The following is a 21,747-nucleotide window of genomic DNA, read 5'->3' on the forward strand; positions in this document are numbered from 1 at the left end:
TTATGCACAAGGAAAACTTTTTGATAATTTTCCACAGAAAATTTGACTAAAACACACGTTGAAGACCAGTGCAGATGCGAAGTTTGGGAACTGAATGACGGTTTGTGCTGCTCATGCCATCAATCTATTACCAAAGTTGTATGGTTTGTTTAACTTTGACTTTAACTTTTATCATTGACTTTTGTTTGGCAGACATTTCAAAGTGAAAAATCGTAGTCTCAGCATCATTCTGTTATCGCGGTATCGGCCATCGTTATTTCTTCATTTACCAGGTTAAAAAAACAATGCACCAATATACAGCAATACACGAGGTGCCCATGTCTGTGACTTGTCTTGCCTTTTCTTCCACTCTAAAGGGAGTTTACCTTGAAACCTATTTGAAGTCATTGTGTCTCTATTTCTTGTTGTGTACTGGGCCTAATCTCAACGAGTGGTGACAGTTCACAACTACCTGTAATGACGGAGTCCCCCAGTCAAAGGGGCCGGAGTGTCTCCCCCTACGAATAACAATACACACCGTTTCCCAGTTTGCATTGTGACTGTGTGATTCCGCAGTGAGCGCTGTCCTCTGGAGGGCTATTTTACAGCCCCAAAGAGAGAGGCTGTAGTCGAGCTGAGTTAACCTGTGACTGGAGTGGGGCGTTAAACGGGGTCAGGGGTTTGACCATTCCTGGGTTAACAGTGTAGGGCGAACCTAGAACCTATCAGGATACAAATGTGGTCCGATGTTTGACTGTGCAGGGTTAACCATGTGCGGTAGGGTTTACCTATCATGCTAAAACATGGTCAGAGTTTTGACCGTTCATCGTTAACCGTGTAAGGTAGTGGGCGTTAAGTGTGGTTAACCTGGTCAACCTATGAGGGTATCCTGTGTTATTAGGGGTTTTGACAGTGGTAGGTTGAGGTGTGGGCGTATGATGTGGGGGTCAGAGTTTAGACCCTGTGGTTGAGGAGGTGTGTTCAACACTTTTGCTTGTGTAGTCAAGTCATGAGCCACAGCTAACCGGTAGAGTCAGCATGCACTTGCAAGTCGTTCTCTGTTTCTGTGGCTGATAGGCTCGAATAAATCACCTTTCTTTCCCCATCATGTAATACCATACAGAATACACTGTAGCACACTGGTGAAAATGGTTAGTACAGCCTTGTTTGAAATGTTTTCAAACGTGTTTTTCTTCTTTTACTGTCTGTCTGTAGCTTTCAGAAGAAGGGGTTATTTTCTGTCAATAAACAAACTTGTTGTATTCGGACGATGTTAGATATTCGTCTGTTGCTCACCACTTCTAGTTTCTTGAATTGTGCGACAGAAGCTCTATGAGATAGAAGAGCGGCGAGACACACCATAGAGGAAATAAATCTGAGTTTCTCTTCCCTCCACCTCAATTAGTATTGTCATCCAACGCTCTTGTGTCCTAACCAATGTTTTTTCACTCCCGGAGAGGCGAAGACGTCTCATCACAATTTGTCCAAATCACCCTGTAGGACAACCTGTTGTTTTCTGTCTGTTGAAAACAACCAAAACTATGATGATTACAGCAGTGACAGTGGCTATCACATAGCCATAATGGTTACTGAGCCTTACCAGAAGGGAAAGAGGGCTGGACGGAGGGAAGGAGAGAGAGAGCAGAGCTAACCCCAGGATAAAGACACCCATATGGGCTGGCATTGCTTCTCGACCCTGAGACAAACAGAGTTTTACCTCAACACACACACACACGCACATACGCGCATGAAAGCAACACACACAAACATCACAGTCATTCTTCTGCACACACACACACACACACACACAAACACACACACATATGCAATACCCAACACCTGATGACCATATGCCAACCAATAGGCCTACCACCAGCCCCTAGCACCCTACTATAAAAAGAGCTCAATCACTCAGTTATATTGTGGAAATCATGACACTCTCTCACACTGTGCTCTGTTTCTTTCATATGATTTCCCTTAGGGCCCCTCAATCTCTCCCTGATTGAGTGATGCCTGTGTTTGTGTGAGAGGATAGTGACAGAGTCACAGGCTGTCTTTGTGTGTGCGGACAGGACAGTGTGTGAGTGTGGTCCCTGCCGTGGCCTGGTTAGATGCAGCCTCAGAGCAGGGCTTTGCTCTCGACAGGGGGGCTTTTCAGCCCTCTATTTATGAGCTCTGCTTTACATATTCATTCTGCTACTGTTAAACAAAGGCAACAGGTCGCCTTCTCCCTCTGAAGCACTCAAAGAGCCACAGAGAGTGTACTGGGGAGTATGTGGATGTGTATGCCCTAAACCTAACCATAACACGTAGCTCATGTATTGCTCATCTATTCTCCCCATAACTCCCATCTTGTCCCTTCTAAAAATGGCTGTCTCGGGCAAACCATTATAGTTGTGGCTCTATGACTCGTTCCCCTCCTAACAAGCCCATCTCAGGCTGGCAAGAGAGAGGGAAAGACAGCTGGGCAGATAGCAGGGCTGTGGTTGTCACGGTGAAGCTGTTTGATTGGCGGATGGGGGGGTTGATTGATAAGGACCCCCCTGCTATTCCAGCGACAGCTCCTGTCAGAGAGCCAGCACGTCTTACATCAAATGTATCAACTGGTCCCCTCAACACCCCCAACCTACTCCCAAACCACTAAACCTACTTCATGACAGAGGTTCCTAGAGTCACAACTCACAGACACAACTCACAGACATGACTTAGATAATTATAAAGAATTGTTTACTTTCCTGATTACATTGACTGTTTTTAAATAACTTTTAAGTAACTTTTGTACAAATTATATAGGATTAATAAACGGATTTACATAGAAAGTAAGTCATTGTACTTCATGGATTCAAAGGAACATTTCTAGCCCCTGGTGAGAGTCAAATTTGTGACAGTACACAAAATGTCCATAAAAAGACATCAGTGTAACAGTTTAGAATATGTCTTATTGTCCATTATGGCCTTAATGACATGAAGTGGTGGACTTCGTGTGAGGTTGCAGCAGGGCAGGTGTCAGACAAAGCTTCTCATTGACTCTGGTGGCTATTTCAGTTCTCTGATAACAGGAAGGACGTACAGGTTTTTTGGGGGAATGAGGTCGGTGGGAGAGGGAGGGGGACTGGTGGCAGAGTGAGGAGGGTGGGCCATTGGTTCCCAAACCTTTTTGATTTGACCCACCGAAAGCCTGTTTTACTCCACAACCTATAGGGAACTAACTGTTCAGGAAACACTGACTGATACTGTTGGGTTACTACAGGGGGGATATGTGGATGAATTAGGACAGTGTGTACTTAGTTAGAGGCTGTATTGAAGTGTGTGTGTGTGGGGAGGGGGAGGGGGGGGTAGGCAGGACCCTGATGGCTTGTGTGTTGGGGGAGATGAGGGGAGATCGGTCAGTGCGTCTCACTGGACATTGAGGATATTTCTCTGTGGGTCCGGGTGTTATCAGGGCCTCAGATATGAGGGTCCCTCTGTCAGCGCAGAGGGGTGACGGCCACACCGACAGGGCCGCGGGGAACACAAAGATAACACACCTGATTGATGCCTGAGGGGAGAAAACAGAGAACATTGCTGGTGGAATGTGCGCTCTGTCGGCTGTCTTCCACCCTTTACCCCCACCCCAGCCGTAGAACATTCCTCAAGGTTCCACCACAGCTCTAAATACAGACTGTTTACCTAATTAGGTATAAACAACAGCGATGGGAGGAAATTCATTATAAATCATTCACAATAGCTCATAAATATTACACACTGTAAAAGCTGCAGGAATAAGTTTTGGGGGGGTGAGAATTCTTTGTCACGCTACAGACAGCTATATTGGTCCCTACTACTATATTGGTCCCTACTTCCCAGCTATGACAGAATCGGTGTCATTTGAAAGGTCAAAATAGCATGGTTAAGGATGACACTGATGACATGACAGTTAGCCCATAAATAAGTGATCTGGCAAAAGTGCCGTAGCTTTGTGTGTTAGCAACAGCAAGGATGTTCGCAGGGTTGGGCTCAGTTCTGGATTGCAACTGACCTGAAATTCTATTCATGATATACAAATGAGAAAGGTAATTCTATGAGAGTTTTTCAGTTTCCGAATTTTTACTTTCAATTCAACCCCAGATCCAATAGAATATCACAGTGGCGTGCGTATTTTTTCTAGTAGCCTACTGGCTAATGCAGGGGTTACAGTTCTATACCCTAACCACAACCCAACCACTTTTAGGACCCTGAACCCCACCCCTCGCTCCCTGCCCACAGGGTCACACCAGCCCTCATAAGTCAAAGGTTAGACCCTGGGGCGTACAGGCGTGCGGCCTGCCGGGTGGCAGCCGTGATTAGTTCCCCAGGTTGTCTGTGGAGGTAACATTAAGTTGCCATGACGACACACTAAACAACTGTGTTTTACAGTTGGAGGGACACTGGAGGGGATAGTTGGAAGGGGTGGACCTATAGCAGGACGGGCTCATTGTAATGGCTGGAATGGAATGAATGGAACGGAGTCAAACATGTGGTTTCCATATGCTTGATGCGTTTGATACCGGTCCATTGATTCCATGCCAGCCATTACAATGAGCTCATCCTATTTACTCCCACCTGCCTCCTCTGGACCTCACAAAGGCCTAGCCTAGCACAGCTCAGTTCAGCATAGCACCGCAGCAATCTGCACAAAAACCCCTCACACAGCCATTATGTCATCCTTATTGAGCCCCAATGCATGTATGCCTTATGCCTGCTCTGTGCAGGTTCATGTAGAGTGTGTAGGCTGCAGACTGTGTGGTGTTTCAGACTGCCTGAGCCCCAGCCCCACTGGTCCTACCCTGCAGTCCTGAAGCGCATGGTAAAGACATCAGGCCTTTCCCTTTGAAGGGGACCACTGAAACACAGCAGCTCTCAACATGCTGCGTCTCTCTTTTCAACTCCCCTCTCCCTCTAAATTCCTGCAAGACCCTGCTCCCCTCTGCTTTTTCAATTTACTCCCTCACTCGCAGATCCCTCTTTCGCTCCCTTTCTCCCTCCTTCCCTGCTGTCAGTCAGTCACTCACTCACTCTACTTAACCCCCCTCCCTTTCTCACTTTACTTATTGCTCTCCCTCCCCCACCCCTCCCTCACGCTCCTTCCTTCACTCCTTCTCTGAATGTTTCTGTGAGTGAGGTCATAAGATACAGTCTTCTCTGAGTTCTCCGAGCAAATTGATATGGTGCTATGTTGTGGCCATTGGAAATCCCAATGCCTTTGTAGGGATATGTGTCCTGCACTAGTCTGGAGATAGTGTTACTGTTCAACATAGGGCGAGAACATTGGTAGAGCAAAGGAAGCATTAGTCGTTGACCAATTAAAGCCTAATTCGTGACTAGACACACGCAATTACAGTCTTTGCTTCCATGATTGCCGCCCACGTGAACTTTTGCATTGTGATATTGCGTTCTGTCCCTGGGTGACATAAATAGGGGGTCTCTCTCTGTTGCAGAGGGAGCTAAAATGACACAATTTACATTCTATTAGTTGTACATCCATGACTGTCCACGTGGTCTTTAGTAGGTGACATTTGGGGACCGTGTCCCCTGCCGTAGAGGAATGCAACGTGTCCAGCGTCTGTTAGAGACATCACACATGCTCCTCCACTCAGCTCTCTTCTGCCCATATGGTGCCGCCCTGGCCTCCCAGGAATGTGAACACTGTCACTGCACTGACCTCCGACCAGTTAGGGAAGCCCTCTAATGTCATTGTCATGGTGGGACTTTCCCTCCACACTGTTAATTCATCTGTGACGTATTGTCTCTCATTTTCTGGAGGGAATAAAATGTAGGGTGTTGACTGTGGCGCTGTTCCAGAGTTGGGGATTGGGGTCAATTCAGATTCAGAGATTCAGATTCCGTGTTTAACCGTCACATATACAGCACACCCACACAATTCAGGAGACACATTTGAGAAATGCCATTTCTTTTCAAAACGGATTTTCTTGAATTTAAATTTCTGTTCGGTTCCTGAATTGCTCAGGAACTGCTCGGTCTTCCACACATTTTGCTTTTCAAATCAAACAGTGAGCGGGAAAGTGGCATCTTCAACAACGTTGAACTGCCACTGAATCCCGCGTTACCAAACAACAGATAAGAGAGGACAAAAGAAGCAATGAGAGGACGAAGAGGGATGTGGAGGAGAGGATATGATAATGGGTGGAGTAGGGGGATTGGCTAGGAGTTGGCTGAGGCAACAGACAAGCGTCAGAGTCCCTAAAGGACGTGGCATCCCCTCTCCTCCCTTCCTCCTCTCTTTCATCCCCTCTCCTCCCTTCCTCCTCTCTTTCATCCCCTCTAACTTTCAGGCTTCTCCCTTTCCTCCACCGTTGGTTTGGCCTCGCTCTGTTTGTGTAAACCACATTGCACCATGGACAGACGAGAGAGAGAGAGAGAGAGAGAGAGAGAGAGAGAGAGAGAGAGAGAGAGAGTGAGCTTTGTTCACCTTTATTGGCTTTGTTAAACAGTTAACAATGTTACTTTGGGGATTTTTATGAGACAGCAGGATATCCCACCCAATTCAGGAGACAGGTACATACGTAGAGAGAGACAGGGAGAGAGAGAGAGAGAGGACTACATAACACAAATGAAATGACCTCATCTGATGACCTCATCTGACACTTTCAGCTAGGTATCTGAGAGGTTTTCTGGGAGATAACACATTAAGTAATGAATGATTCTCTTTATCCAAATAATCTCTATCAGAGGATAACTGACGATACCCATTAACACAGGACATCACTCTGTCTCTCTTTTTCTCCCTCACGCACGCACACACACACAAACAAACACACACACACACACACACACACACACACAGACAATGGCTCCAGTATAAAAGGCTTGAATAAGGACAAGAGGGCTGAATTGGTGTGCTCTCTCTACTGGACGTTTTGTTAATCTGGCTTAATTAAATTTGACACACATCGTCCACCATTAGGACAGACAAGGTTACCATCAAGTCTTATGTTACATTAGAAAATATTAATTTTTAATTGAATTAATATCAGAGCATACCGGCCTACTGCATTCTTTGTAGCTTGATGAATTGATTCGATTCACGGTGGTTTGAGTTGGTAGCATTGTGTCAGATTCTCTGTGTATTTGCTTGTGCATGATTGAAACACACACAGACTAGCAGGGCATAGAGAGACTATATAAACTCTATGTTAACCCCCCCCCCTCTCGCACACACACACACATACACACACCTCACAGAGAAACCTCTGGTTAGGCATCCATAGAGACCTATCCATAGAGAATTATTCCCACTCTCTCACATACACATCCAGGCCACTAGCATGGAGGGTCAGTCTCTCACATATACTTCCAGGCCACTAGCATGGAGGGTCAGTCTCTCACATACACATCCAGGCCACTAGCATGGAGGGTCAGTCTCTCAAATGCACATACAGGCCACTAGCATGGAGGGTCAGTCTCTCAAATGCACTTCCAGGCCACTAGCATGGAGGGTCAGTCTCTCACATACACATCCAGGCCACTAGCATGGACGGTCAGTCTCTCAAATGCACATCCAGGCCACTAGCATGGAGGGTCAGTCTGAATGAGGAACTTCAGGCACAGTTGGGATGTTAATCACAGGAATACTTCTCCCCCCACCTCACACTATGAGCACCACTTGAGACCATCAGGCTTCCGCCGCTCCTGGCCTTAAACCCACGCAAGTCTGCGCAATGCAATTTGCCAACTGGTGGGAACATTTTCCCACGCTTTTTTCCATTCCACATAAAGGCCGGACTCTCCATCCTTGCCCCGGCTACCTCACTCCTTCCAATTCTCTCCTTCCTGTGGCATTAGATGTGTTTTTATGTCCCGTCTCGGCCCAGGGGATAAGGACTGTGTGTGTCTGTGTCAGTGCCCGTGTCAGTGCCCGTGTCTGTGCCCATGCCGGTGTCTGTGCATGTGCCTGTGCCTGTGTCTGTGCATAAGCCGAGTCTGGTCTTGCAGCGGGTCTCAGACATTCACTCACTCAGCCCCTCTAATTCTCAGCAGCGGCAGATTGCCAGGTATTTTACTACCTCCCAGCCATGTGTCTGTGTCGCGCTCGTAGCAGCGTGGATGGTGTTAGCAGACGAGAGATGTGAAAAGCAGCCCAGAGACACATAGAGACCTGTGTGGACGCACTGAGAACATGGTGCTGAGAACATGGCAATGCTTGGAGGGCATCCAAACCCATCACTCCCACCACCAAATGCAGACCTGACCGTGTGAAACATGCTACAAACCCAACGCTAAGCTTGTGTGTCCGAGACACGGAGTGGACCTAAATGCTCATGTTGGGAAACATGTTAGGCTTCATAGCCACACGTGTGAAAACTGAACTGAAGGTGTGTACAATATGCTAGACTCCAATGCTAAGCGTGTGGGGAAGCACATGGTGGACTGAATATTTATAGTATGAAACATGCTAGAACTCAAGACCACCCGTGTGATAGGTGTGATACATTCATGAACTGAATACTACATCTATGACAGAGGGGCAGAACTGTTGCCTCTGAGTGTGACCTAGCATGTCTGGGTCAGTAGAAGTGGCGTTAGGGTGAGGGTTGGAGCCAATAGGCAGGGGCGCCTGGAGAGTGTGTGTCAGAGGGCAGTGTGTAATTGAGAGTGTGTGTGGGTCTGTGTGTGTAATTAGAAGTGTGTGTGAGAGAGTGGTGTGTAATCAGGAGTCAGAGGTCACCTTCTTTCTCTCCTAGTGTACAGTAATAGCACACCTTGAAGCGATACTTAGGGATTTTGGCAATGGTGTCCATTATCTACTTCCCCTTAGTCAGGTGAACTTGTGGATACCATATTTATGTCTCTGTGTTCAGTACAAAGGAAGTTAGAGGTAGTTTTGTGAGCCAATGCTAACAAGCATGCTAGCAGATGCCCATAGACTTCCAGTCCTTGCGCTAACGCTAGTTAGCAATTGCGATGGCGCAAGTCAGCAACTTCCTTCAAATTGCACACAGAGACATAAATATGGTATCCATGAGTTCATCTGACTCTGGGGGAGTAGCTAAAGGACCTCATTGCCAAAATCCTGAAGTATCCCTTTAACACTATAATACTTTATCCTCTCACGAGATCACAGATCCCACAAAGACTGAGTAAACAATGAAACAGCATAGAAATGTTGTGGAATAGAGCACACAACATAAAAATAGACTAGGAATAGACTAGTCTAGGGCACAGTTTAGTGAGCTGGGACTGAGCACCTCTAGTAATATTATAGCCTGTTTAACTGGTTCATACCACATTTCTATTGGCATGAGGAGGGAGACTGCTAAAACAAAGGGCAGGACCCACTCCCATGCTATAGATGCTAAAACAATGGTGTTGCTGGTCGCTCATATGGAATAGGTATTACTAGCATGTGTTCAGTGAAAACACATATATCTGGGTGAACCCAACGGGGCTATGAAAGCACCCCTGGCTTTGAGACTGGGAATGGAGCTGCTGTCTGGGGCTCTCAATAAGTAGATGCCAGGGAGAGACCTCTCTCTCTCTCCTTCTCTCTCTCCAGATGGATAAACAGTTGAAAAGCACACCTAATGAGCAGGATGGCTGAGAAAGTCACTGGGGTTGGGTGACTGCAGGTCTATAGGCGATTCCAGAGTGAACTTAGCTTTATTACTATAGCTTATAAGGTATTGTATTAGGTTTTAACTATGGTATTGCATACCTAAGGTTTGAGAACAGCATGATGGCAGCTATGACTGACAAGAGGCTGCCATGCATATTCAAATCGAATTTTATTTGTCACGTACGCCGAATACAACAACCTTACCGTGAAATGCTTACTTACAAGCACTTAACCAACAATGCAGTTCAATATATTTACTAAATAAACTTGAATTAAATAAAAAGTGACACAATAAAATAACAATAACGAGGCTATATACAGGAGATACCGGTACCGAGTCAATGTGTGGGGGTACAGGTTAGTCGAGGTAATTTGTACATGTAGGTAAGGGTAAAGTGACTGCATAAATAATAAACAGCAGTGTAAAAAGAAGGGGGGGTTGCCAATTTAAATAGTCCTGGTGGCCATTTGAGTAATTGTTTGGCAGTCATACTGCTTGGAGGTAGAAGCTGTTAAGGAGCCTTTTGGTCCTAGACTTGGCACTCTGGTACCGCTTGCCGTGCGGTAGCAGAGAGAACAGTCTATGACTTGGGTGACTGGAGTCTTTGGCAATTTTTTGGGCCTTCCTCTGACACCGCCTAGTATATAGGTCCTGGATGGCAGGAAGCTTGGCCCCAGTGATGTACTGGGCAGTACGCACTACCCTCTGTAGCACCTTATGGTCAGATGCTGAGCGGTTGCCATACTAGGCGGTGATGACACCGGTCAGGATGCTCTCGGTGGTGCAGCTGTATAATGTTTTTAGGATCTGGGGACCCATGCCAAATCTTTTCAGTCTCCTGAGGGGGAACAGGTGTTGTCATGCCCTCTTCACGACTGTCTTAGTGTCTTCGGACCATAAAAGTTTGTTGGTGATGTGAATACCAAGGAACTTGAAACTCTCAACACGCTCCACTACAGCCCAATTGATGTTAATGGTGGCCTGTTCGGCCGTCCTTTTCCTGTAGTCCACGATCAGCTCCTATGTCTTGCTCACATTGAGGGAGAGGTTGTTGTCCTGGCACCACATTGCCAGGTTTCTGACCTCATCCTTATAGGCTGTCTCATCATTGTCGGTGATCAGGCCTATCACTGTTGTGTCGTCAGCAAACTTATTGATGGTGTTGGAGTCGTGCCTGGCCATGCAGTCATGAGTGAACAGGGAGTACAGCAGGGGACTGAGAACACACCCCTGAGGGGCCCCCGTGTTGAGGCTCAGCGGTGCGTATGTGTTGTTACCTACCCTTACCACCTGGGGCGCGGCCCGTCAGGAAGTCCAGGATCCAGTTGCAGAGGGAGGTGTTTAGTCCCAGGGTCCTTAGCTTAGTGATGAGCTTTGTGGGCACTATGGTGTTGAACGCTGAGCTGTATATTATGACTTCTGATGACTTCTGTGGATGAGGAACATTTAGCACTTCTGATTGGCCATGATGATAAAACAAGGATTAATGATCTGTTTCTTCAGTCTACCAGCCTTGAATATCTATACCCTCTGTCATTTCATAAATAGTCTAATGAATGTTTAAGTTCCCATGGAGTTTCTGTTTTGTGTCAATTTCTCACGAGAAGAGAGCTGACATGATGATTAGCAAGTTTCTAGTTCCTCCTGGGTGAACATGGTGTTTGTCATTGTAAGAAAAACTGAGAGAAGGTGTGTGTTTAGCAATTAAATATTTCAGTTCTTATGGGTCCCCGTATCACGTCCACTTTAAATGATGACATAGATGGAAAGGAAAGTAGAGATAGCGGGAGAGAGAACAAGGAGAGCGCAAAGGAGGGAAAAAGAGGTTATGGGGAGAGTGAAGGATAAGGGTGAAGGTGGGGGAGAGAGGTAGTGGGGGGGTGGTGAAGAGGGATAGCAAAGGAGGAATTAATAGGTAGTGGGAGAAAGATTGAAGGGGGGGAGAGAGCGAGAGAGATGTTGTGAGGGAGAGTGAAGAGGGAGCGAGAGAGGTGGTGGGGGAGGGATGGTGGTGGGGACCCCCACAGGGCTGCTGATGGATGTGGGACTCCTGGGGTTAAGGGGAGGGCAGGCAAACCTTGTGCCGGGCTGCAGAGTGGCAGCTACCTGCCGCTCATCTCACACACTTGTACGCGCACAAACACACACAAACACAGAGATAGAGAGAACAAGAAGACAATGCTAATGGGAGGATGGGAAGGGAACATAAATACAAAGCAACTAGCAATAAGAAGTCTGACAGTTCAAGACAGGTTAGGCCTAATACTCACAGATTAATAAAGTTCAGCATAATGAAATTGCCGTCAATGAGAGCTGATCAAATACATAAACCCTTTCATTTGAACAGTCATTACACCTCTGTATAATATTGCTGACCATTATCTAGGGTGATTTTAGAGACTAAATATTGCATCAGTTCAATAAATATCTGTTTTTGTTTGCTAGGCCTACTATAATATGTCTTTCTTGTATCAATGTAGTAGAGTAGACAGACATGGTGCCCCCTGGTGGTTCACATGAGTAACTGCTGGCAGGGTGACAAGGACAAATGATAGTGTGATTTGTCAATGACAGTGTTAAGTCCATCCATTATAACGTGCTTCAATAGTCCTTCATTAAAATCTATAATATAAAATTATAAAATTTAGTACGCACTCACATGCATGATATGCGGCACCTGATTGAAAGAGGGATTGAAAACATTTGTAGTCTCTGTCTAGTCCAAATCATTTCTTGCCTATTCAGTCTGTTTATTGGATTGGTTTACTCAACAGACAACACATAACGTATCAATATTAGACACCAGTGCAATTCAATATCGAACGCATATATTATTTTCATAATAACAATTACCAAGACATGACTGTAGCCAGGGGTAACGTTAGGCTACTGGTTGGCCCTACACATTCATTTAAGAGCTAACAAACGTCAAATGATGTCAATCAAACGTTAAAAGAGTGGCGGGGCTCTGGGCATCTGTCTGACCATCATGTGGCTGAAGCAAAACTCTGGATCTGACCACCTGAAACGCCTGTGCTTGCTGGACCACAACCTAATTAATGGCAGGCAGTCAATAAACCAGAGGTTCTTCCTGGTTATGGATATATTCTAAGGGTCACATGTAATAAAGGGTGGGGTGGGGTCTGCATTTAAGGGGATACTTTGGGATTTTGTCAATGAAGCCCTTTATCTACTTCCCCAAGGTCAGATGAACTTTGGGATACCATTTTTATATCTGCATCCAGTATGAAGGACGCAGTTTAGTGAAAAGACTGGAAGTCTTCAGGGTGTAGGCTACTCCAATGCTTTCAGTCTTTGTGCTAAACTAGGACTAACCATAGTTAGCATTGGCTCAGGAAACTGCCCCTAACTTCCTTCATATTGGATGCAAAGACATAAAAATGGTATCAACAAGTTCACTTGGGCTCATGAGGGGTGCAGTGGTCTAAGACACTGCATCTCAGTGCAAGAGGTGTCACTGCAGTACCTTGTTCAAATCCAGGCTGCATCACATCCTGCTGTGATTGGCGGAACAGTTGGCCCAGTGTCGTCCGGGTTTGGCCAGGGTAGGCCATCATTGTAAATAAGAATTTGTTCTTAACTGACTTGCCTAGTTAAATGAAGGTTACATTTTTTTTTAAATTTACAAATCTGACTTGAAAAGTAGGCTGGATAAAGGGTTTCATTGCCAAATCCTGAACTATCCCTTTAAGGGGTCTTCACGCTTCACTTAACCCAAATAAATTAATTGAGTGATTAATTTGAACACTTGGCCTCTAATGGCCCATTCACCCATCCTAGGTGAGAACGTCCTCTTGCACAAAATGTCCACAACGATGAAAATTGTTCTGTCTGATTTCTCTCATAATTAAGTGAGTTTTCGTTGAAGAAGTCTGTTGCATTCGGGACAGTGTGACTGAATGATCAATTGGATAGGCTATTCAATAGGCTATCGTTTCAGCTATACTGTAAGTTTACATTTTGCAAAGATATTCATGTAGCCTAATGTTTGTTAATCTACCCTAGTTTTCTTCGTTAAAATCCCCAATGTCTAAGAGCCCATGAGGAGCATCGGGTGAGAAGCGGCTGTTTAGGCAAGTGGAGATGAATGGTCTCCCTTTATCAAATGAAGGGAGGGGGTGTTTAAAAAACGTTAATCGCCTGTAATCCTGTTAATATACCAGTCTCTCACTTTTCTTCGGCAATACACAAGAGACAAAGCTAAAAAAGTATCCATAGCTAATCCCAGTGACATATCCCAGTTTCATCCAAAAAACGAAAAATATTCAATCTAGGCATAATGTAGCTGTAAACTAGGCTATTGCATAACATTCGCATTGATGGAAAGAGGCTATTGTCCTGAAATGGACTGCAATTTTATGTTTGGATTTTTCTCTTTCAATTTGGAATATACTTTTTAGGATAATCTAGGAACGTTCCTTTAACTCGTTTTTTATTTCATTAATTCAGAGGGTCGTTTCGGTGAAGAAGCGTCATTGCGCGCTGGGTACGCAAGACTCCTGCTTCTCCGCAAGTGTTGACTTCTCCTCAGGTGAAGATATGTTTTAAACGCAGGGGGAGGAGGGACGCTTTTGTTCTGCAGAAAAAGGGGGCTTGTTCCTCGCAGATCGCCCTTCCATTTTAACCAGGGGTGTGAGTGCGAACAAGGGGTTGACATTGGAGCCTGCGATGGGAGTAGAGGAGGGGAGACGGGAGTCGCCAGTCCTGCACTACCGAACACCGAAGCAACATCACCCGCTCTGAACGCACGGGACGCGCACGTTATTAACCACGCAAAAGCCAGATATAAACTCTCTACAACAGGATACACTGGATGATAGCGATTGAGGATTCTCTGAAGGAATTACAAAGAGATAGCAATCTGCAGCAAATTAACTGTCATCTTCATTGGCTTCGGGTGACCTTGCATTTGTATCCTTATTATTAGGACACTCATCCAGCGCTTTCCTTGCCAAAACTTGAATGCACCTCTCTTCTAAGTAAGTGCACTTAAACGTTGCTAATCGAGAGGGCCGCCTGACAGATAGACAGTTATTATCAATAATCAATTATCATTAATCATTATTATCAATTATCATTGTCACAGTTTCACATTTTACTGGCAAGGTTGTCGATCAGTTGTAAGCGCCAGCCTTGCCAAAACAGGCTATGGACATTTATTTGACATGAAATGTACCCACATTTTTACAAAACAAATAATAGGCTTAACCACTTCTTCCACCATCTTTGGTCGTTTTGGATTTTAATGAAGTTTTTGAAGAGCGACGACTTAATCAATTGCAACCGACACCAGTGTTTCACACAGCTTACCTTTACCAAATAACCTCGAATTTGGAACACTGCAAGCCCTGTGGTCTGTATTTATCGAAGGAACAATCAACACAATCAACATGCGACGCCTCCCTTCCCGGTTGAGTTATCTGTGAGTATTTCCTGCGAGTCTCAATTATGTTGATTAATGTGCCCTAATGTATTATAACTCATTAATTAAGCTCTTTTTCAGGTTCCTACACTTCTTCGCATTCTGTTACTATGCTCAGGTATGTTCATATGCATGCTTTGAAATAGCCCAAATATTTTGTATATCAACAGGCTTTGTGAAAATAATATAGCATTCTTGATTATGATTTAAAATATCTCACGCGTTTTCGGTAAATTTGCAAATAATTTATAAACTGTGCAGTCTATCAGTGGATTATTGGATACAACTGTAAATCTCCTTGAACAACAAGTAATTATTTTACGCATCTTGAAAATTTGTATAACTAACCTACGTCAAATGTCACTGTTAAAACATATGGTTAGGTTTATGGGGGTGAAAGCACGGTGTAATAATGGCGAGCAGTGAGGGAGAGAGAGACGAGAGCTCATATAATTTGTGATATAACGACACATCAGATGGGTCCCACCGCGCAAGGGGCAGCGGGCGCGCTGCATGCCGCCCGCGTCACATTTTGGCACGACGTATGTTGCGAACATACTGCCCTCGCGCAGGATGCGTGGGCACAGAATGGGCATCGCGCGGGGAAAGGCGAGTCTGTGAAAAATGTCGTGGGGTTCAAATATAAAGGCCAAAGTTAATTCCTTCGTTGTCCTCTTTGGAACAGAATGAGTGCGTATGGCGTAAGTGTCAAATAGGGAAGCTTTTAACATAGGCATTAATATGTCCATTTGCTCCGTTTAATGTGAGGGAAATAATGAGCATTTATTATGTAGGCTATAGCCTGTTTGATATTTTGGACATGTTTTTTAACGTCTACCTCCACTCACTTTTACGCACAAACTGTTGCAGATTGCGCGCCCTTTTTAATTTCTAGTTTTTCATGCTTTTAATTATGCATGCATAATTTAAGGAATGTAGGCCTTTGTATCAGCGGTATATTCACGTGGTCTATTGCATGTTATAAAGTTATGTGTTATTATAGCCAATCATGCCAAGTAGGTCTAAAGAAAATGGGAAACATCCCTCCAAATTTGCTTCTGTTGGGTTTAGAGCTAAATAATGATGCTATTATTGCTTCATACATACGCTACTGTAATTACATTGAAGCAATTTTTGCAAATACTGATTGTGATGACATTTAATTTCTGACAGGTAACCAATCAGTCCTCGCCTAATTTCACGCAGCATGTAAGCGAGCAGAGCAAGGTGACAGACCGTGTGAGCCGCAGGTTAATTCGGACCTATCAACTTTACAGCCGAACCAGCGGGAAGCATGTGCAGGTTCTGCCCAACAAGAAGATCAACGCCATGGCAGAAGATGGAGACATACACGGTAAGCCCAATATCCAAACTTCATGGATTTGTTTCAAGTTCCTAATTTTTGTCGGTTTTTACTTGCCGAAATCCATTGCTAATATTTCTGAATCTCTAAGCTAACCTACTAAAATAAACGTATGTCTACAACAGGCTTAGGCTATGCCTATATAGTCACAGGGCCTCAAGGCCCATTTTGGCATAACAAACTATCATGTGCAAGAGGTTAGTAGCCAAATGCTTACTGTGAATTCTACAGAAATTGTTTTTCTCTCGTCGTTTTTGACAGTAAATACACGGCTACTGTATCAGCTGGTATTGCTAAGAAGAGGCCTCAGACCGTCAAAAAAATTGTCAAATGGATTGAAGATTGTGCTGTGGGTGATTCTCCAGAGATACTCATGTCTGGAAGAGCCATTAGAAATAATCATCCTTCAACCTCCTGAACATTTCCTGCATAGCTCTCCTGCTCTCTCTTTCCTCTGACCAGCTTCAGAACCAAAATAGGGCCGCCGAATTTTCAACCAGCCCGCCTGCATTTTATCTATTATCTTTGCATATTCACAAATTAACTATTTTTATATTAGTGGATTTTATATTTTAAAATTAAGTCAATTTTTTGGGTGATTTTTCATTGGGCTATTCCCATTGCCATTAAATATTGTTAGATTTAAACATAATTTGGCAGCAAACTGGACCTTTGACTCTGTGTGTATGCTGCTGTAGGTCCTGTCTAATGTGGTGTGTATTCACACTTGTGTGTGTTTGTGGTTTGCACCAGAGGGTGTGGAGGTGCTCGGGTCACCTATGCCAGTGCCACCTCTACCATGGTAGCAGGTTGTACTTGTGGGTCTAAAGCTGTGGCTTGCATGAGGCGTTTATTGCTTAGCCCCACACCAACCATCTAACCATAACCACGTGGGTGTGCATGGATCAGGGAGTGGTTAGAATCTCTAGTAAGGGACATACACGTGGCTAACATTTTGAAACGACATTGTGCCTATCTGTTGAATTTTGCCGTGTTTAACAAGAACAGAGGTTGAGCAGTAAAATTATCAGATGCACCAAGGGTTATTCATTTCTCCAAATGTTGGTCCAGGAATGTGTGCCATCATCATGTAGGTAGGGGGATGGGAAACCCGGACGAGTAGGGGCTGCCTTGGCCGAAGCTAATGGGGACCCTGATAAAATACTCAATCATAACTCTTAGTAAGCCTTTGAAAAGTTGATTCATAATGGCTAGGTAGACATTGTGTGCCTCCGTGGAAGGCAACAACAAAATAGATAAACATATTTTAGTTTGGAAAATAGGGATATCGGTGTTTTCAATCATAGAAGCAGTTGTGAGACTTACAGTATCTATGAACACACATTAAGATAAGCCATTTAACACGCTTCTATTTATGTCCATCTGTCTCCAAGCGTGACCTATGATCTATGACAGAGATGAATGTGGTGCTTATGTGTGACGTGAGTACAGATTTAGAGAGAAAAAAGTTGATAGTCCTTCCAGGATGGCCTCTTTAGTTTTCAAAGAATTGAGGTACACATGTTTTTATGATTGTGCAAGATTTTAAGCTTGCATAAATCCTCAGGAATGGTCCCCACAGGTTGTGTGTGTGTGTGTGTGTGTGTGTGATATATAGAATTTTCTCTTGTAAAAATATAAACTGAATCAGCTTAACCGTGTCTTTAAGCAACATCCTATTACTAACAGTGCATTAGCCCTGGCTGATAATAAAATCCCTTTGTTTCCTCAGCCAAACTCGTCGTAGAGACGGACACGTTTGGAAGTCGCGTGCGGATTAAAGGAGCAGAGACAGGATTCTACATCTGCATGAACAAGAAGGGAAAGCTGATCGGGAAGGTAAAGAGAAAAAAATCCTTTGAGAACTGCACTGTGGGTAATGATCTATGGTAATGCCAGAATGCTGCCCTTTTCCATTGGCTCTGTTTTCAAGCTTCTTAAGCTGTGGTTCCAAGGTTTGATTATATTGTAGTTCTGTTTGGGTTTTCTAAGACTTGTGGTTTTGTATGGCGACTCGGCAGCAGTTCTCACCATAGTTCAGTGTGGCTGTGGTTCTGTTTGGTGGTTCCCTACAGCTGTAGCTCCAGGACTGTCCACCTCTGGTATGTTCTGCATGGGAGAAGGTTAGAGTCATTGTATGCTGTTGGAAGTCACCTCCTCTGTGTAGCGTGTTGTGGGTTCCAGGGTGTCTCTGCTCCTCTCTTGCTGTGCTGGCTAATAAACAGGGCTGCCATCTCCGCCCCCCTACAGAACCCTGCCAGGTGCACCATCTGCCCTGAGCTGCCTCTCTCTGCCATACCGGCCCAGCAACAGCCTGTGTGTGTGTTTGAACGACTGTATGTGTATATTTGTGTATGTTTCACTTGCTTTCTGGCTGCATGGGATGCTAGATTTATTTTTAACAGCCCATTTTGTCCAGCTAGGTTGTTGAGCAGGTTTAGCTACATTAGTGTTGCCGGTGTGTGACGTGTCACAGACCAGTGGAGGTTGGGCTGGAGGGGTTGTGGGAGGACGCAGGGCCTAGCTACTGCTCATAGAGGACAAACCCCCCTTCACCCTCAATGTAGAATACTAGATCAACAGAAACAACATCTACCCCGTCGTACCATTTCTCAAAATGTAGAGATAGAATAAATGCAAGACAACCATATATTTGATTGTACCAAAGGGAGACTAGAGTCGTTTATTTCAGGATCTATTGATTGATATTCAAGTCGATGAGCCCTTTGTGGTTCGATTCAGCCACAAACGAGACAGTGCAGCGCTAAATAGAAGGAAATCCACAAATGAAGCTGATAAAGACCTTGAACTCCTCAGGTATTTCTGCTATGATGGCATGTCTTAGGCTGCTAACTCTTGAGTGGTCCTCATGAATGCGTCTCTGTGTTTACTGAGGAGGGAGACTCCTTGCTTACTGTCATCCCCTCTCTGATCTGAGCCTGTAATGACTGTAGCATATGCTTCATGCGTGTGGAGAGCGCTGCGTGCACACGTGGTTGTGTGTGTGTGCGCAGGGACATACTGTTTGGGGTAGCCTTCTTACATCTGATATTTCCTATCTGTAAGTCTTCATAGAAAGCTCCTTCAGACGCTCCGACTGACCTGGTGTGTGTGTGTGTTTGTCTTTCAAAGAAAAATGGGCAAGGCCGCGACTGCATCTTCTCAGAGATTGTCCTGGAGAATAACTACACGGCGCTGAGGAACGCACGCTTCGAGGGTTGGTACATGGCTTTCACCAGACGTGGACGCCCCCGGAAAGGCTCGCAAACACGGCAGCATCAACGCGAGGTCCATTTTATGAAACGACTGCCTCGGGGATCCAATCCCACTCACCCGGCCCAGCACAAGGCCTTTGACTTCGTCCACTACCCTTTCAGCCCCAGGACTAAACGCACACGCTACTCACCCGAAGGCTGAGGGGGGCAGAGAGGGTGAGACAGAGGATAAAAAACAATGACTGAAGCAAGAATTAACTCCTTTCCAAAACCTCTAGAGACATTTTTTTTGTACTGAGCGTTACTATACCTAACATGTAGTTTTTCTATTTTTTTCAAAAAGTACATTTTTTTAAAGAAAAAACCCATAACAAATATATTTTTGTACCTGATACTTTTAGTACTGATGTGTTGTTTTTAGATGCACATAACTCATCATCGAACATTTGGGGTGCTGACATTTTAGTAAAGTGTGGACTTTGTATTGTCTCTCTGTATTTTGGGTTTGTGTTTTTGCTTTTGTTTGACTGTTCAGAGTCGTTTGGACTCACACCTGCTGCTCCAAGAGACTTGAAGGGCCCTGATCGACCGCACTGCCAGAAAATGCTGCGTTCAGAGACACATACAGTACATACACACACACACACACACACACACACACACACAGTATCGATGCTGCATTCAGGAGCGCCATGTTGAGTAACGTTGCGTTCAGTATCACACACAGCCACAACACCTCTGTCGAACGCTGTGGTGTGACCTTGCTACTTTGGGAATTCTATAGAGACAAACGCTGTTAAAGCAAACAGTGCTTTAGGTACACACAAGGGAAAATGTGGCAGCTATATTGATAATCACAGGTTTCCTGCAATGGTTATAACTGTAAATTAGAGGTGTAAAAATGCATTGATATGTCGGAAACCCCCTTTGTTTTTGTTACCCTGTCTGTTTTTCTACATATATAAATCTATTTTTATTTTAAGGATGTGTACAAATAATTTTAACGATGGATTATTTATTTAAAATGTGTAATAAATGTACATTAGAATACTGATATTAAACTCTTGTTTGTGATGTGGTTGTTTTACACACTTTGAACAGTAGGGTTGTGTGGGTAAAATCACTGGAAAAGCCAGAAAAAAAGCCATATTGCAAACTATGTCTTGTGATAATTGCGTTGTTCGCTCTATAACCTGTTAGTTCATATGTCTTGCCACCGTGATTGAATACTGTATGCCTAAGGCCGACACAATAAGTAGACACAGTGGCAGAATTTATTCAACCATACATTTGATTCATCACAAAACGAGAGCAACCTCTGTCTGGTGAAGTCCACAAAGCATATTGCATGTAACAAACAGTTACATGACCTACAGCATGGTGAAGTAAGTTAATGTTTCTGACATTTTTGAACTACTAAACAACTGTTGCTTCAGAACCACTGAGAGTTACTGCGAGTCGCACAGAATACCGGAGCTGCCTCCACTATTCCAGCACCATTTACATTTCAACATCATCAAATCACCTAAGCTTAGTCTACTACAGTGACAACTAAAAGATACCAAAAACAATTTAGTCCAATCGACATAAGCTAAATATGATGTGGCTGTCCATGATTTAGATATTTTTTTGTGGAATGTGTGTGCGTTCGCGCAAGTAGAAAAGACATGTTGACTCATCCTACGTGTAGACAAACGCCAATGCCATCCTCTCTTTCATGTTGACGAAATGGTCACTCTGTCATACAGTGCACACTTTTATTTTTTTGTCGTCCTAGGCTACCTGTCTAAAATGCTTACCTCCTTTCATGGGCAACGTTAGCTAGTTAACATTAGCCTTCTACATCTAGCTACATATTGAACTTCCATCCTCTCAGTCCAGGGGCACAATGTATGAATTTATGGTTGGATCAGAATCGCCATTATAATCATTAGCCAGTACAGAGAATTAAGTCCAAATCCCTATCTCTATCCATGGCTAATTTAGGAAAGGGTCAATTTTAACTAGCTAGCTAGCCACCGGAGGACAACAACACATTGAGATGCAACAATTCAAGTAGTTTCTGTCAGTTACGTATTTCTGTCAATGCGATGTGATAGGAGTGAAGCCAAATCCAAACTGGCTTCCCTTGACACTTTTTTTAGGACCATTCAC

At 44.4% G+C, this 21,747-nt stretch overlaps 1 protein-coding gene across 2 annotated transcripts; it reads left to right on the forward strand.

Moving 5' to 3' along the window:
* Positions 1–14,055: 14,055 nt before the first annotated feature.
* Positions 14,056–20,667, forward strand: fgf8a (fibroblast growth factor 8a). 2 transcript variants are annotated; one of them, XM_024424655.2, is made up of 5 exons: positions 14,056–15,015; positions 15,097–15,133; positions 16,222–16,369; positions 18,111–18,217; positions 19,511–20,667. In XM_024424655.2, exons 1-5 carry the CDS (start codon positions 14,984–14,986, stop codon positions 19,793–19,795), a joined length of 609 nt encoding a protein of 202 aa, XP_024280423.1. In that variant the 5' UTR covers positions 14,056–14,983; the 3' UTR covers positions 19,796–20,667. The 2 variants fall into 2 exon arrangements, with proteins under 2 accessions (XP_024280423.1, XP_024280422.1); XM_024424654.2 differs by having other exon boundaries at positions 14,057–15,015; positions 16,189–16,369.
* The last annotated feature ends 1,080 nt before the right edge of the window (positions 20,668–21,747 follow it).

This window comes from Oncorhynchus tshawytscha, linkage group LG06 (assembly GCF_018296145.1).
Source record: "Oncorhynchus tshawytscha isolate Ot180627B linkage group LG06, Otsh_v2.0, whole genome shotgun sequence".
In the NCBI taxonomy this organism is placed as follows: domain Eukaryota; kingdom Metazoa; phylum Chordata; class Actinopteri; order Salmoniformes; family Salmonidae; genus Oncorhynchus; species Oncorhynchus tshawytscha.

Bases quoted from the DNA above. Each gene is read 5' to 3' on its own strand.
- fgf8a (XM_024424654.2), top strand. From the start codon at position 14,984: ATGCGACGCCTCCCTTCCCGGTTGAGTTATCT. The intron at 16,370-18,110 runs GTAAGCCCAATA...TTGTTTCCTCAG, and splicing joins AGAAGATGGAGACATACACG to CCAAACTCGTCGTAGAGACG. The intron at 18,218-19,510 runs GTAAAGAGAAAA...TGTCTTTCAAAG, and splicing joins AGGGAAAGCTGATCGGGAAG to AAAAATGGGCAAGGCCGCGA.